The sequence below is a fragment of the Ctenocephalides felis genome, unplaced genomic scaffold (genome assembly GCF_003426905.1).
Source record: "Ctenocephalides felis isolate EL2017-DRISC unplaced genomic scaffold, ASM342690v1 CF-g0.4_SCAFFOLD_01447, whole genome shotgun sequence".
In the NCBI taxonomy this organism is placed as follows: Eukaryota; Metazoa; Arthropoda; class Insecta; order Siphonaptera; family Pulicidae; genus Ctenocephalides; species Ctenocephalides felis.
This window is the reverse complement of record NW_020537601.1, coordinates 82,791-100,928: the sequence shown is the minus strand read 5'-3', so window position 1 is coordinate 100,928 and position 18,138 is coordinate 82,791. Positions and strand designations below refer to the sequence as shown.

The following is an 18,138-nucleotide window of genomic DNA, read 5'->3' as shown; positions in this document are numbered from 1 at the left end:
ACTACTTTAAAATTACTAAATTTAATTAATGATTTTTATTAATAAATTAATAATTAATGATTTGCAGTTTATCATATATTTAATGAGTACATATAACACATAATGCAAATTATATTGCTTTAAGTTAATAGATATAAAATTTTTTTTTTAAGTTAATAGATTTCAGCGTGATAAAAAAACTCACTAGTGATCTCTTGACAAAACATTAGAGAGAGTGTAATGTACAGAGCATTACTATTTAATGATTTGTATAAATAAACTAACCTGAGCTTTCAAGAAAACCTTTCTATCAACAATATCAAAGAAAACCCACAACGTCGAATCGTAGAAATACACCTGTTTGACAAAAGCCATCATAAAACATGGCGCAAAACAATATCGTATATCTGAGAACCTTTGATGATAAATATAATGAGAGTAATCCAATATCGTCTGTATGGAGACTTTCGCTCATGAAGAGACAAATTCATTTTGTTCATGTCTAACTCGTATGGGATTTTAGGATGGGGATAAGATTTAGATAACAGATCCATTATTAAAATAATATGTTGAAGTAATGAATGGAAATTTATATAAAAAAAAGAAAAATGGCTTTATGTTAAGTACTAGAAATAAAATTCCTTTTAATAAAATCAGACAAAATTACATGTCTTGACTTTCGCGTAGCAATATAAAATATATATTGGTACATAATATGAATTTATTTTTAATATACGTATGGAATATTTTCATATTATGAATTTATATTGAAGTTAGATTACAACTATACTAACCCAAAAAACAACTATTTGAACTACTAATTTTATGCTTTTTTAAATGCTGGAACACATATATATATCAAGTAATTTCAAGTAAATACAGAGCTAAATTTTTGATAGAAAAATGTTAACATAATAAACTGCTCTCATTATAATTTATAGATATCATTTTAAAGTTTTGAGCCAAGAATGCTAATTGGATTTTTGTTTTGACATTATATTGTAAGATATCACTTGATTAATAATATCGATAAATATATCTTTTCCAATTATTAATAATACAGAAAAAAATATTAAATTTTTACCTAATAGTTATTATACTTCCAATTATAAATCTGCAAGTTAATTAATAATGGATATAAAATAGAAACTGGAATTCCATAATATAATTACTAAATCTGTAGCTTCTATCTACTATGTATTAAACTTATACATTTATTTCATGTATAATATTTAAAAAATTATATACGTTACAAAGAAAAGGTGATGCTAATAAAAAGAATTATATTTTCAAATAACAATGACCAACAGAATAAGTAACTTATTGAAAAATTTGATTTCTTTTTTTTTAATTTATCGTATGTCCTTTTTGCCCCATACGAGTAGAAAGGGGACAAATTTCATGTGCACATGTTTTATAAAAGATTTAATCTTATTCTGCGTCTTATTTAATCTTAATCTAGTATTACGTCAGAAATAAATATGAAATAAATCTTATATAATTTATCTCTTGTAAAATTTTTGTTAATTGTTATCTGTCAGTTTACTTTTTTATTTACTATTTTTTTATTGTTTATACATTTGCAAAGGATTAGTTGGTCTTTTTCACCCCACTCACATGTATGTTTTTATAAAAAATGTTAAATTTAACTTAAAAATAGCATTACATTTTATAAAACAATGAATAAATGTATTATTTCTACGTCAGTATTAAATGTGACTTGGTAAATAATTTTGCAAGCTACAATCTACAAAAGCGTTAAAGTAAGTTATGGGATTAAATTGAGTTATGTTAAAATTTGTTTTTAGCCGGTTTGAAAAATATAATTTGTCCTACATTTTGGTATAAAATACCATTGAAATTCTTGGTTGTACAAACAAGCCCTTTATTAAGGTTTTAAAGTATTTATTAATCTATATTATGTATGATATCTCCTGATAGCGTTATTGTGGGAATTAAGGCAAGAACTGATAACACATCCTTTGTCTTATACTTAAATATAGTATCATTAGAAAATTGTATATTCTACTTGTTATTGAGGTAGTGGTGGTGGACCTTTTTACCCCCGGCCCCGCTCTACTCTATCGCAGGAACAAAGTGAAGCAACTAAACAAATCATTTGTTCGTCTGATTATTATCGTGACCAATAAAACAACACATTGCAAGTATTATGTGTCCATAATATGCAAATATTTTTTATTTGATGTTATAACAATGAACGCAGTTGTTTTAGCCAAATTTCTGTCAATACAATGTCCAGCACTGCACGCACGCACGATCCTGATCCCCGTGGGGCTCGGAGTCGTTTTTCTTTGTTTATATTTTCCGCAGAACGGCGCTTTCATAAAGCGGTTAGGAAAACAAAATGGCAGCGCGGTGTATGTTTTAGTGTCCTTTAAAAGTTATCTCTGGCAGATGATGGCCGCGAGCATCTGCGTCTGCTATATTACTCCGACGAAAGTGCTCGGCAGAACCTCTACCGCTCGGCTTCGACCTGGAACAGACGGAGGAGCGGCGGTCTATTTGGAAAAGCCTAAAACCGACTCGTTACGATATGCTTCATATTTTATTTAGCGCGTAAATTTGTTAGCGATACCGATTAGCAAAAGCGTGACAAGAAACATGTCGTTATTACGGCCTGTGTTTGGCCAGCAAACACATTAGCCGAGGTTCCCCTGCCGTTATAAGTTTATCTTCATGCGGGGGAATAAAATAAACTACTTACATAAGACGGTGTTTCATTATGACACTTTTATTTAGTTTTTATTGCGTAAGCTATAATATGAGATGAGATAATGTAATATATTAAGATCTGAAATAAAAAGGAATGAAAACGTTAGATGATAGTTTATTTTATGGATAATGAAATTATTACGACATACGTCGCTGAATTATTAGTTTGTCATTTATGGATTGTAGATTAAGGATTCGACTGACTTTTGTTATGAAAACATGTTTTTGAACAGCGAATAGAACTTAAGGACAGCTTTTATAAGCCGTTGGTTTTTAAAGATGGCAACTCAAACAGTTGTCCCATCTCTATGTGACCAACTTGTTTATTACAATATCCGTAGTGATTATTAATGAACCGAGTGGGAGCTATTTTAACTCGGCAACATATTAACTATCTATATTTCCAAGTGAAATTTGATGTCACTACTGCCCGACATCAGTCTACTCGAAGTGGGATCAAATACATGACTTTTGATTCAGTTCTAGTCGTTATGAAAACGTTTGTTTGAAAGTAACAAATTTAATAAACTATATCTAGTCTAGGATGGTTGAGAAATTATTCTTATTACGCCGATGCATTATGCGAGCAGATAGTGCAACTTGTCTTTAAAAAAATATCAGAATCATACTAACAAGTTAACTTATTTGAAAAAAAATACTCGCACTCAAAAAGTCAACAATTAATTTATTTGTCCAAACATTTAAAAAAGCAGGAATTTTAATAGATATATTATATGCATGGTGTAAAATATGAAATAAACATACAAAATATTACTAACAAATTTGATACGAACGGATGTAATGGCTAATTTCACCAATTCACTGTTAAAAAATAACTGATCATATAGTTGACAATATACTTAAGGATTTAGACATTATGTATTCTGGAATACATTACATGCTATATACTACATATAGAAAATAATAAATAATAGGAAATAGGAAATAAGACATAGCGTCTTATAACTAAAATGTTTTTCCCTAGAACAATCTACCATTTTTAGAATGCAAAATAATGTGTATTTATATTATTGTTCAAGGTTTTTTATATTCAATGCTATTTTTATTGCAATGAACACTTCAATCACGCATCTTTTAGAAACAAAAACAAACTTAATTGATCGATTCTTTTCTATGATTGTTTTTAATAAATTTTCATACTTTATTAGAATATTTTAATGCAATAAAAATAAAACAAGTACGATGTGATAACGAGTTTTCATAGTTGTATTTATAACAAAAGATTTCAATTTAAAAATCTAGACAGCAGCTTTAGTTACAGATCAATATTATTACTTCAATAATGATATTAATTTGTTCTGCTACTTATTGCTCCTTTCAACTCCAAGAAATGTAATTTTCAATATTTGTTCAACGCGTGTGTATTTTCAATTTAATCATATATATTCTACTTTATATACTATATATACTATGTTTCAAATTCAAGACTGAAATATCACAACTAGAACTAATACTTTAGACAATTAAAGTAGATGGCTTTTATATATTTATTAGTAATAAATATAATAATATTAGTAATAAATAATAAATATAATAATATTAGTAATAAATTATTACTGTGCATATTCAATTAATCTCATGTTGTATTTATATCAAAAGATCAAGAGTTTTAATTTAAAAATCTGGACTGCAGCTACTCAAGTAATATTATTACTTGAGTAATAAGTAATAATAAATTAGGTAATTTGTTCTGCTACATAATTACTTATTTCAAACCAAGAAACTCCTTAGCAAGTTCAACTTATGTATTATATTTTCAATCCAATCATGCCAGTACCTTCTAAGTTTGAAAACCAAGACGAAAATATCCAAACCAACGTTATTTACAAAGTACATTGAACTCCAATTTTTCCCAATTAAAGAAGATGACGCGTGAAGGATTACTATCCATTGATAGCTTCTTCTATTATATACAGTGAATTAATTTTATTTGTATTTATAACAATGGATTTTAATTTAAAAATTCAGACTGCCGCTTTATTAATTACTAATAGATCGATTAATATTACTACTTGAGTAATGAGTGATAATTATTTAGTAATTTGTTCTGCTACATATTTACTTCTTTCCAACCAAGATTTTCCTTGACATGTTCGACATCAACATTCACTCATGTCAGTACCTTCTAAGTTTGAAAACCGAGACTGAAATATCAAAACCAACGTAATTTCAAATTGATATCATAAATAAACGTTCCTCTATATCTATCCTCCGGTTTTACGATTTATAGAACCTTTTCACTGTTGATATTATTTTATATTCCGAAGCCAAGATATCGCTTCGTTAAATTTTGATAAAGCAAAAAATCAATCTCGAAGTTCACATTAAAACATTGAACGAACGTATCTGAAACGTTTTTAATATTCGTTCATCTCATTTTATGATTCGCCTATCGACCTGTTTCTCCGACATGGCCCCGATGTTTTTCGTTCGACGGGAGAAGTCAAACACACAAATGAAATTTGATGCGAACGTTATTGATAGCCGACGGCTGCAAAATATACTGAACAATGCAAAAAAAATAATACCTATATGTCGCGACAGGATCATTCTATACCGAAAGTTAACCTGGATGATATGTTTAATTGAATCACATTCGTCTTCGTGATATATTGTAATGGAAAATAATATCGCGGTCTGGTGGAAGGGAGATAAATATCATTTGCGGTGATGTTGCCTTATATGTATTATTCTTACCCACATGCGAGTAAAATATTATTTATCCATAAATATATGCATATATATATATATATATATATATATATATATATATATATACTAGCTGGCCCGGCATACGTCACAAAAATATTTCTATATTTAGTATAAAAATGTGTGGTATTTCACAAAAATATTTCTATATTTAGTATAAAGTATGTGGTATATAAGTGAAAGAGGCAGCAACAAATTAAACGGATAGTTTACTCACTGCAAGGCATGTCTCATATAAAAATTGCCAATTGCCAATAGTGATTACAAATGCCAACTTAATCTGACATTGATTTTATTTATCTATATTATTACCGCGCTTTTTATTAATTCATTTAAATTATTTATTTTTAAATTATACTCTGGAATGTTTAGCAAATCGAGTGAGATTACATAAACTCTATTGAACGATTTACAGCTTTGCCATAGATTTGTAAGGTACCTAGTCCCCTCTCAAAAACTGTTTTATATTCAGATTATAATATTTTTGCTCTTGCTGCAACTTTCTGTACTCACTGGGAAATATTTGTACAATAAGATTTTCCTGCGTATCAGTTTATGCAAGAAATGATTGAAAATTTGACACATTTATTTATTTATTTATTTATTTATCGATATATAGTTTTATCGATGATAACTTTTCCGTCGCCAATATCTAAAAATTGTTCTTAAAATGTTTCAGTGAATAAAAGGGATAAATTTTAAGATTTTCAATAAGGTCCGAAAAATCTTGATCAAAACTCAATAAAAGACGTTCACAAAAAAGGCAAAAAAGAGCTATATAAAACATTATTGGACTGCTAAAATGACTATTATAAAATAGAGATTTGTTGTAGGACGTTTTTCAATTTGGGACCAAAAAAATTAAAATAAAGAAAATTGATCCCAAGATTAGAAAGAAGTGTTAGAACAACTCTTGATTCAAATAATTGTTTACTTAAGTCAAATTTAAGCTTCTGTTAAAATCAAACATTTTGCACGCGGGATGAAAATTATTTGATTACTAATATGACTATTACGAAATAGATGTTTGTGGAAAGAAGGTAAAAATTCGGGCCGTATGTGCTTTTCCAATACAAATTACAAAAAAATAGATCGTAAAAAAATAATCCTGTGGGCGTCTAATCCTCACGACTAAGGATTAATAGATATTATAATAGATGTTGTCCGATCCTCCGCTATACTGAAGGAGATCGTAAAATTTCATAAAGATCGGTCAAGCAGTTTTCGAGGAGTATTGTCACAAAATCCTCATCATCATCATTGAGACATTCTATGTGGTTTCGCAATATTTATCTCTTCTTTAATGAATGTGAACGTTATGATAAAACCAATTATTTTGAATGGGTGTTATGCTAGATTTTAAAATTTGTAAATGTAATATTTTCATTACTTGATATATGAGTATATACGAGTATATTTGCTCATATATTTTATTCACTTCCTTAATAACACCCTACAAATCTTCGAAATACACATTGTACAAAAGATATACATACACACACACACGCATATATATATATATATATATACACAAAAGTGCTACGTTTTTTAATCAAATTCTTATTGAAAAATCTTCCGAGCACAGAATTTCTCAGAAAGAGGATTATAGAGACATTGAAAGCTTTTGACGCTCCAGTATTTTCGCTATATAACAAATTCATTGAATTGGTTTTCAAAGGTTAAAATGTTTTTAAAACAGTTTCTTGATCTGATTGCATCAAACGTTCACTACGCATTAAAAGTATATGAACCCAGATGGTAATATTAGTGTATTTTAAAGAGGTTCATTCTAGTTTACCTATGATTTCATCTTCAGTATTTCGATATTATTCAAAACAGGGCTTCTATGAATTTTGTTTACAAATTATTCACACTTTAAAAGGGTAAGATTTTAACTATCACAATTAATTTATGGTTTCCTTATAGTTATACAGCTTTAGTAAATTCAATTTCGGAGGAGCATTGTCACAGCTTCAATTAATAAAGGTTAAAAAATAGTTATAGATGGCACAGATTTCATATAAATCAAATATAACATAATTATAATATTATTTATTAACATTTTAATTTAAAACTATATAGACAATATATAATAAAAATGTAAGCGCAAAATAATATAATTACAGTGAAACAACTATGTAACTTCTAAAAAATTGATAACTCTCATTGTACATAATGTTAATAAGGTTCATAACTTGTTTTTATCAAAGCGATACAGTAAAAAAGAATTTACTGCTACTAACTAATTAACAGGAGTATGGAGTGACATTGAAAACAAAATATTTAAATAATAGTATTGCTTTTATCTGAATTACAAACGGCTTTCGAAAAATAGATGACATTGAACTTAATATTTGTTTTTTATGATAGAGATACAGAAGAAAAATACTTTTGGCAAATATACGGATTAACAGGTGGACGGATAAGTGCACAGACTGGCACAGATCAACAATTCGACAAGCTGATAGACATGATTTGACGTTTAGTCGAATAGGTCAATAGTGGGTCTGCAGAGAATCTATAGATGATAGATGGATAGACAAAAAGTGAATGAATAAAAAGATGGATGGTCAAAAAACTTAAACGCATAATCGAGTAGATTTATTTGAATTCTGATGGAAATACAGAAAAACAACAAGCAAACAAAGTGTGTACCTATTTCGAAAAAAGTTTCTTCATCCTGAATGTAAAATTTTCCGTACTTCCTTAACAAATGAATGCCATCATACTCGCAATGTTGTAATTATTCTATAATAATCGAAATAACAAAACGATATTAATTATGCAAATTTTTTCGCTTTGGAAATGATGCACTTAATTTTTTGAAAATCCGTCGACCTACTGGACATAGTTTTAGGTAATGCGCTGGTTTGTTAAAGGTTAAGAATGAAGTAATAAAATTTATTCAAAATTTACTGCACTTCATACATGAAAATTAAATTTATTACAATATACTATTATTTTATATTTTCAGATTTAACGTAATCTAATATTCTATAAATGTTTTGTATTAGCACAAATAAGAAAGCTAAAACCAAGATATAGAAAATACTAAGTCTAATGTCTACAAGTCTAAGTCTAAGTCTAATTTTAAGTCTTGATATTATTTCAAAAAAATAGTATTTTACACAAATATTATATGGTAAAATGTGGTCCTTTAAAATGATATTTGATACTATGTTAAGTTAATGGTTGTATATATACATATATACGAGTATTCTTCCTTGTTTTATATGGCCTTGCGTTCAAGTATAAGCTTATATATTTTTGTTTTGCTAATGTAACATTAGTCAGAATTTTCAAAGTTATCTACATATATATAACTCCAGAGTCGGGTTTTCCTTCCTGACGATATAACTCCAGAACGCCGAACCGATTTCGACAATTTTGCATTCGCTGGAAAGGTCTCGGGCTCCGCAAGGTTTATAGTAAATTAGTGGTGCATGGCATCGTGCCTTAAAAATTCGAGTAATGGCATCAGTGAGAATTAACAGAATTATGCTTGGTTAAGTCAACAAGCAATTCTTGCCGCAAAGATGTGATGTACACGCACTGAATTTTACCATTCAATCAAAAATTGCTGGCGATTTGGTGACATACCAATGACGAATACAATTTCCAGTTCGCCTTGCGTTTGCAATGCAAGGCCAATCGCGTAGTGTTTGCGGGATAAATTTCAAATAGATCATTTAGAAAATCATTGTTTTTCACATGTGCAGTTATACGTTGCCTTCTCACATATTGGAAAACCATCCGCTTCGTTTGTGTTAACGTCAGACCAAAAAACAAAAAATGTGGTTTACCAAAGAGCACTTCAATGAAATGGATAATTTGCGGATTCACTTTTATTTACTTAGAGAAGTTCAACTAAAAAATAATTCATTTTTGTAATAGAAATAAATTTATTACTGTTGTGCAATAAAATCAAATTTTTCCTTTTCAAATATATAAAACAAACAATAAATTTCTTCTCACGATCTTTCTCACGAAACCATCTAGTGGCGAAACGGAGTTCGTCGGGTGTGCTAGTTTATTGATGAAAATAATACAGGAATAATGTTCTTGTTACACGATAAATAAAGAAAGATTCTGGACTACACGATAAATTGTTATAAAATCAATAACATATGCAGAACAACTAAATAATCATTGATTTTCATAGATGAAATCTGTTAAGCAATTGTGTGCAATACATACAGTAACATGGGCCTTGCATTTAAAAATAACTTGAGAAACTAGAGCTACAGAACTTTAGAGCTTATAAGATAAATGAAACAAATCAAATTTATCTCTTTGAAGTAAATAGCTTATCTATAAAATTATAATAACGGACTTATGGTATTGAAGTATGGGGTTTAGCAAATTAGCAATTGCTACACATGTCAGTACTTGAAAATTAAATTATGAATTCAAAAAAAACTATAAATTAATCAATACAATGCTTGCTAACAAATTTACAATTTAATTTATACATCTATGGACGAGTGTATTTAATTAAAATTACCCATAGAGATAATTCTAATGGTGGTTTATGAAAAAATTGAAAAAAAAAGATCGATTTGAAGTTGCTGTTATGCATATAATCACATTACTTAAGTTATTGGAATGAATTGGAACTGACAAAACACTACATAAGTGTAATAATAATAACTCTCTCACCGAAAAAATATAGCTCGTAAAAAGCGACATAACCGTGCCAAGGCTTCCGTTTACTGTCATATATATTACACGCTTCCAGTGGAAACTTATCTGCGTGTCGCTGGCAATACATCTTGGAGACAACACTCAACTGTGCTGAGTTAGTTGAGGTACTACGTCATCAGTACCTCTTCTGTTATCTAGGCTTTTGAGAAATGAATACTAATCAAGAGTTCTCTCTCAATGCTGCAGAATCCATGCACAGAAGTATATTTGCACTAGCCGCCGACAGCCACGCTGATCAGATTATGTCAGAGGGAAAAATTGCAGATCTCTTTTGTGAGATCCGGTTTGATTACTAACTTGTTATATAAGCAGCGTTTCAGAGGAGTAGTCGGAAAGAAAGGAAGTCGCTATGAACAGTTTATCAATATGCTGAAAAATTGTGGGACGGAAATTCGAATAAAATCCTGAGATGGATTCAAATGATATAACTATATGATACGATATATTTACCGGTAATTCAGGCTTTCAACTATTAATTTATACATTTTAATATTTATTTAATATAATTCATAAATGTATACAAATAAGATGACCAAATTTTTTCAAGTAAAAACCCGGACTGTAATTTTTAACTTCCATTAGGGTAAGTTATTGTAATCGTCCAAAAATCGAAATTGAAATTTTTTTCATTTCTTTACGTTTTGAAGGTTTCTGAACATATTGGCATACCTAAGAAAAAATGGATGTGTGTGTATGCATGTATGGATACAATTTTTCGTTCACGTTTTCGGGCGCACGGATGGTTAAAAAAAAAACATTCCATTTCTATAGATAGGGAGATGTGCTGATTAGTTTTAGGTAAAGGCAGGTCCAGCGGTTTTGAAGATACAGAGCTAAAGGTGCAAAAAATGGCAGTTTTTGAGAGAACTAAGCGTCCGATTTGAATGATTCAAAGAACTTTTTGCTTATTTTAATAAAATAATTTTTGTTACAATTTTTTTTTCAAATTTTTTTTTTCAAAAATTTTTTTTTGTGTATAACGAAAATAATTCAGATTTTAATTGTAATTCTGACTTAAATTCAAATATACTTTAAACAAATATTTTAAACTTTGCAATTCAGTTTATATAATTCTTATATAAATATTAGACAATGTTACAGTATTGATTTATAATAATCTATTTGAAAACATTTATTATTCCTCGAACATTTCGTTCCGGTACTAGAAGTTCCAGAAATTTGCCTTGAGGCACGATGCTTTACACGTCACTAGTTAGTTATACTGATAGTCCGAGACTGAGGAGGGAGGAGTGTATGGTGAAAAATTTATTATTATTTTAAAATAACAATAACAAATTTTTTTTTAAATGATTTTTTTTAATCAGAACAACTGACTAAGGACTTCAGCTTTTCAAACTTTTTATAAAATTTTGTTTAATTTTCTTCATAATTATTTAAAAATAATAAGCAGTTATTTCAAGCAGTCAAGCAAATTATTCTTCTTATTTTTTGTTAAATTTCGTAAAATTGAAAATAAAATTCAAAATTATTAATGTGAGAAGCTATTTGATCCAGTCTTGGAAATGTTTTCATTCATAACGTATTGTTTCATATAAGCACACTATTTGTACGTATCATTTTCAGATACTTAATAGTAGTTATAATTATATTATCAAGTAAGAACAAAGATTTAATTTTTATTCTATACTTTTCGAAAACTCGGAACAATCCAGGACAAAAGATCTAAATCCAGGACAAATTTTGCTTTTAGAAAAACTCGGAACACATGGTAGAAATCCGGGATTGTCCCGGCCAAACCGGGACTTATGGTCACCTTAATAAAAAGCATTAAAGAAATTAAACGGATGCATATTAAATTATGAATCAGTTTTTTGCACAACGTTTACTTGATTTTCTGATAACCAAGTGTTGATACAATTTTACGTAAATTATATGAATCTCCTCACTAATGATACTAATAATTACGGGAATGAGAAACTATCTTGGGATAAGAACGTTTTGTTATTTAATTCTTTTAGCTAATTAAAGATGATGAAGTACAAAATAATGCTTTTTTTTTCCTGATATCTTTCAGACCTTGAGGTCATGCCAAAACGGGTATTGTTCCGAAAAAAATTAGAAAAAAATAATTATGTCACATTGTTTGGAAATTGAGCTTTTAAGTGCAACCCAGAGCTTTGAAGAAACTATGACTATTTTTTGATTATTGTGGTTAACTTTTATTAATTTTGTTCATTTATACTATGAAACCGTAACCGTGAATAACATTTCTAAGACCACAGTAAAACAATATCACAATTGCTCCAAGTTTTCAAGATTTAATTTTTGTTGAACTATGAATTCAAAATTTTTAAAATCGATTGACCTAAAAAAATGTACTAAAGTGTGTCGGCATGTTTCATAAAAAATTGGCTCAATTATTTGGAATTGTCAAATGATAGAATACTTGATAATTTTATTATTGAAAAATTTCGAGTAAAGATAACAACAAAAATGTCATGATTTTTGTTAGTACATTTTACTCACATTTAGTTCAAATACTTGTTGCAATCTACAACTGCAACGTGCCTTAAGAAAAATACTACCTACACCTAATTTCAAGTGCTTGTCGTACCCGCAACTTTCAAATGCAACTTGCCTAAATGAAAATACTACCTATAACTATTTTTCTCTGTGACGCTTATATGAGTTTATTTGACTACACATAACAAAATATTTTAAATTATTATATTATTTATTCATTCCTTTATTCAAGCATTTCAAATAAACAATAGATTTGTGAAGTAGATATTAAAAAACTATGAAGACAAAAAACAAATTTCTATATGTATATCGAGTGCCTAACTTTCTAAGCCCATAACTTCACACTTTGGTCAAGTCAAAGGTTACGCTATAGGTCACGAAATGTCAATAATACATTATTGAAAAATATTTGACACTTACAAATGGCCCACGTGAACTTTATCTCCACAAAATAGTTAATTTTATATTGAAACATTTATTAACGTACGTCCATTGTGCTTTTGCGTTATGAGTTCATTGTGTCAGAATTAATCGCGTCTTTAACAAAATATATTTTATGAGAGCAAGCGGTTGGTCTTCCATAAACAATGAAAAACCCACACGCGAAAAATAAATACAAAGATAATAACAATGTTCGGGAAAGAAAATTATCTACCTCATACAGCGAGCTTTGGCTGGTCGATACTGCGACGTTGGAAAAGAGACTGGTGGGCGGGATAAGTACACAATTAAATAATGCAAGAGCTCCTGTTAAATAGAGCACACGGTGTTGCAGCTATTTACTTCGATGTTCTTTTCGTGCAAGTAAATTCGATACAAATGTGCTGCATTTGAAAATAAGACACATGGAGATTGAACGACGATGGTGCAGGGAAATACGGAAAATATATATATATATATATATATATATATATATATATATATATGTACAAACATGACACAGTGGCCTTAAATTGTGATAAAAATTGGCTAGTATGTATTATTAACTTTTCGCGAATGTACAACTTGAAAAAATCCATAATCACAATTCTGTCAGGTGTTGAGCGTCATTGTCACAGAGTTGCAGCATTAATCAGTTCAAACGTGTTTCGCGCCTTGAAAAGTTTATTTTGACGGTGGTTTGCTCATGTTTTTTGCAGACCTATGCATTCACATTTCTTATACAATTAAAAAAATGATTTAATACTATTTCGCAAGCATCACAGGAAAAAGACTGTGAAAGGTAATTGAATTTTAAATTCTATTCCAAGTAAGCGAGAAATAATTGCTAAAACCGGTAAAAAGAAGAGAATTGCATAAATATTAGCAATATATTAACCCTTTCTACTCGCGAATTCCAAAATTTATATGTATTTTGCGGCACCCGAGTCGAAAGTATTAATATATATTTAGAAAGCATTGTTATATCCAGAGATCTTTATTAATTTCGCAATTTACAAATCATTCTAAATCCTTGCTTTACAATTAGCAGACAGGTCAAAATAGGTATATTGTCCACGTTTTCCCAAAAAATCCTCAACCGACTAGAGAAATTTAAAAACCGTTAGAAAAGATATTAAGAGTAATTGGTGATGATTTGTTTTTGGTAAAGATCGGCTGGACCTTTTCTTTGTTGTTGAAATTGTTCATGATTTTTGTATGATTTTGATGAGGTACATACTCGCATTTTGATGAGGTACATAATCCCGATTTACAAATCTTTAGCTTTCTCAACATTTGAAATCATTCTGAATCCTTGTTTTACAATTAGCAAATAGGTGAAGATATATATTTCGTTCATGTTTTTGCAAAAAATCCTGAACCGACTAGAGAAATTTAAAAACAGTTCGAAATATATTGATAGTAATTCATGATGATTAGATTTTGGTAAAGATCAACTGGACTTTTTCTTTGTTGTTGAAATTTTTTATGATTTTGATGAAACTTTGTATGATTTTGATGAGGTAAATACTTGCATTTTGATGAGGTACATAATACCGATTTACAAATTTTATGCCATTTTGACGTTTCCAATCATTCTGAATCCTTGCTTCATAATTAGCATATAGGTGAAAATATGTGTTTTGTCCACGTTTTGCAAAAAAATCCTGAACCGACTACAGAAATTTAATAACCGTTCGTAAGATATTGACAGTAATTCGTGATGATTAGATTTTGGTAAAGATCAACTGGGCTTTAGATTTAAAATTTTATTGATTATTGTATATAACTCATTGAATATATTTTTTTATATATTTTCAGGATACTTTCATAGATGAATAATTGAAATGAATATAATGACATAATTGCATTACGTACTGCAACTACAATTAAGTATCCAATTATTATTATCTGATACCTAATAATAGTTCGATTTGTAGTATTTTATATGAATTTAATTCATTTTTATTGCAACATCGTTTTTCTTAAATTTCATTATCTAAATTTTCCAAGTTTATAACGATAATAAAACCAACAATTGGAATCTAGATCAGATATATAATCAAAAAAGAGTTAGTTGTATACTCAAACTCTATCTATATAGGCGAAATAAATATTTCGTTTCTGTTTTTTTGTTTGCGAAAGAGGGAGTTGTGATCGACGTGGAACATCAAGATAAGATATTTTGTTGTTCTGTCGAGAATCTAGTAAACTCACTCAACTCAATCGTTTTTTGGGCGGGCCTCGCCGACTTCATCCTTCTGGCCGTCAGGCGTCGTTGGCCGATGCCTATCTTTTCGATTTATCGTCGCTTCCTGATTTAGCGGCGGAAAAATACGCGCAAAAAACTGTTTTCCGGATCAATTCAAATGAGTCCCGTGCTAGACTTTTCTAACTAAATGGTTAAAAATACATTTCGAGTGGTTTTAACAGTTTTACGAACTACCTGATTGGTAAATAGTGGCTTCAGAATTAGTGATGTTCAGAATTTCGGAATATATAAATACTTATGAATAGTATTGTAATGAATGTAGGCTGTGCGCTGTATATAGGATGTCTCAGCAACCAAAGCCTAAGTAATATTGATCGTAACTACTAACTACTATGAAAAAAAAAATTAATTTATTTACTGAATATACACTGTTAATTTTGAACTTTTAAGTCCAATTTGGAGCTTTGGTGAAACTGTGACTCTTTTTGAAGTTATTGTGGTTAATTGTTACTAATTTTGTTCAAATAAACTTTGTATCTGTAACCGTAAATACCATTTTTATCTGTACAGCCAAAAGTAATCACACAAATGCTCTGAGTTTTCAAGAATAAAGACTTTTTTTGAACCATTAATTTAACATTTATACAAGATACTAAAATCGTCAAACACTTGATAGATTTATTTTAAGAAATATCGTATAAACAAATAAAAAAACCTAAATGACGTCTAACGTATTTTGCTTATATTCAAATTTGAAAATTTTAAATTTTTAGTTCAACAAAAACACTTATGTCTTGTAAACGTGGAGCGACTGTCTATATTTTTACTGTGGTCTTAGAAATGTTATTTATGGTTATGGATCCAAAGTATAATTGTACAAAATTGGTAATAAATATCCACAATAACCAAAAAATTATCACAGTTTTACTAAAGCTCTTAGGTTGGACTTAAAAGGTCATAATTTTCAAACTACATGGAATAAGTTTTCGTTTCTAATATTTTTCATGATATGATGAGTTTTGGAACACCCTGTATATTGCAAGGTAGCAATTATTGTCTATTGCTTTATTTTGCATGGTATATTTGATAAATATGCACGCTATGTGTATCATCTATCATTAGATAAAATATCACCTTTCACATTTTTATGTTTAAATATAATTCGTTGTGAATTGGGGATTGCAATGTATATTCAAATATTTTATTTATTCAAAAAAAGTTGTTTATATCAGCATTTTGAATGAAAATAAAATAATAAAACTTATTAAAAACGCTATAGTTCAAATAATAATGTTATACATCAAATTATTCATTGCACAAATTTGTGAAGCTTCTCTTTGCAACAATTCCCAAGTTTAGAATATGTCTGGAATAGTTGCACAGGGCACATAATCTATTCGAAACCCCAATTCGAAACATTTGCTGTGATTGACACTATGCTGTAACTTTGACCAGGCGCATCGGGTTCGGTTTCCAGGGGAGTATCCGGCGGCCATGCAGCGAGGGGGTCAGCCTCACCGCGAGCTCTCCCCGCGTCTACGTTTGCTGCTACTCTGCACGCTCTGCCTGCTGTCGTGTTGGGCATAGCCGCGTTAATGGACAACGGCCCATTTGCGCGTCTGCTGCACGCCGGCAGCGAGCAGGCAGCAACGCCGATTTTGACGCTCACGCGCTGGTTGAGGTCAGCAGTCGTAGCCGTCATATGCCTAGAGGTCTGCGCCGTGCTCCGGAATCTCCGAGGACTCATCGTCAGCAAGTTCCTCTGCCCGATATTACTAAGCGTCTTCGTCGTCTTTGCATGCTCCTCTTTTGTAGGTAAAATTTATATAATCGCGATATCATGCTGGGTGGCGCAGTATATTATACTGGCTTTATGGAGGTTAATAACACAAGTAAGTACAAAATCAAACTTTGCGCTCTGTCCTCTGGAACTTCCAGAACCGCGGCACGAACATTCGTTCAAATTATTTTCATTTATCACATCTAACAATCTATTGATTGCTTTGATAAGGAGAATTGTTTCAACGAGTTACTCAATATTTTCGAGAAAACCGTTAAGGCAAGCAGAAATGAGGTGATAATGCATTCGCATAAATTGTACGTAATACTGTATTTCCGATTGTAGTCCATTAGGTAACAAACGAAACGAGAATGTAAGGATGGTATTCAATTGGTGATATTTAATAGAGAGATAAGATAATTTAAATTATTTAACTAGAATGTAAATTTGCATATGCTACTTAAAATTAAGACATCAATTCACATATACAGATATATAAATATATATCTGTATTTGAAGAATTATGTTTGTAAATATGTACTTGTATGTGTGTTGATCTATTATCGGCTTTATAATTTGAATTTTCTACTTTCTTGAATCACGGTATGGTATAAATCTACATTTAGAATAATTTTTTACTTTGTACCAACCAAAATAATTTGCAAAATTACTGAAAGTATGAAAATGGCATTTACATAGAAACGCAATTTCTCTAGTTACTAAATATTGAATTCTAAGGACTCGGTGTTACGAAATATGTTGATAGCGTGTACATACTAGATTTAATATACTAATGTAAAAATATTTATTATATTGACTGTACAGATATTTTCATATAGGTATATAATTATATTTATCATTCCGTTTAAATTTATATCGGCATTTATATGCATTATATTTTCTAGTGGCAAATAAAATATTTTATATGATAATGTTAAGTATCAATTTAATATATTTATCAGAGTTTTATATATGCATTTATTTATCGAGGAAAATTATGATGCATTAGCTAAATGATTACTAATTGAAAAATGTAACTGTTAGTGTAATTATGTTACATAAATATGAAGGATGTTTATTTTTTAAACGTGAATTG

General features: G+C 29.6%; 1 protein-coding gene across 1 annotated transcript in view; it reads left to right on the top strand.

The window, feature by feature from the left end:
• LOC113369697 overlaps nt 1-17,450 on the top strand; it is a 31,750-nt gene extending 14,300 nt beyond the window's left edge. Inside the window, exon 3 of the mRNA XM_026610269.1 lies at nt 16,718-17,450. Coding sequence (XP_026466054.1) covers nt 16,718-17,340 — 623 coding nt within the window. The 3' untranslated portion in view covers nt 17,341-17,450. The remainder of the gene's footprint in view (nt 1-16,717) is intronic.
• The last annotated feature ends 688 nt before the right edge of the window (nt 17,451-18,138 follow it).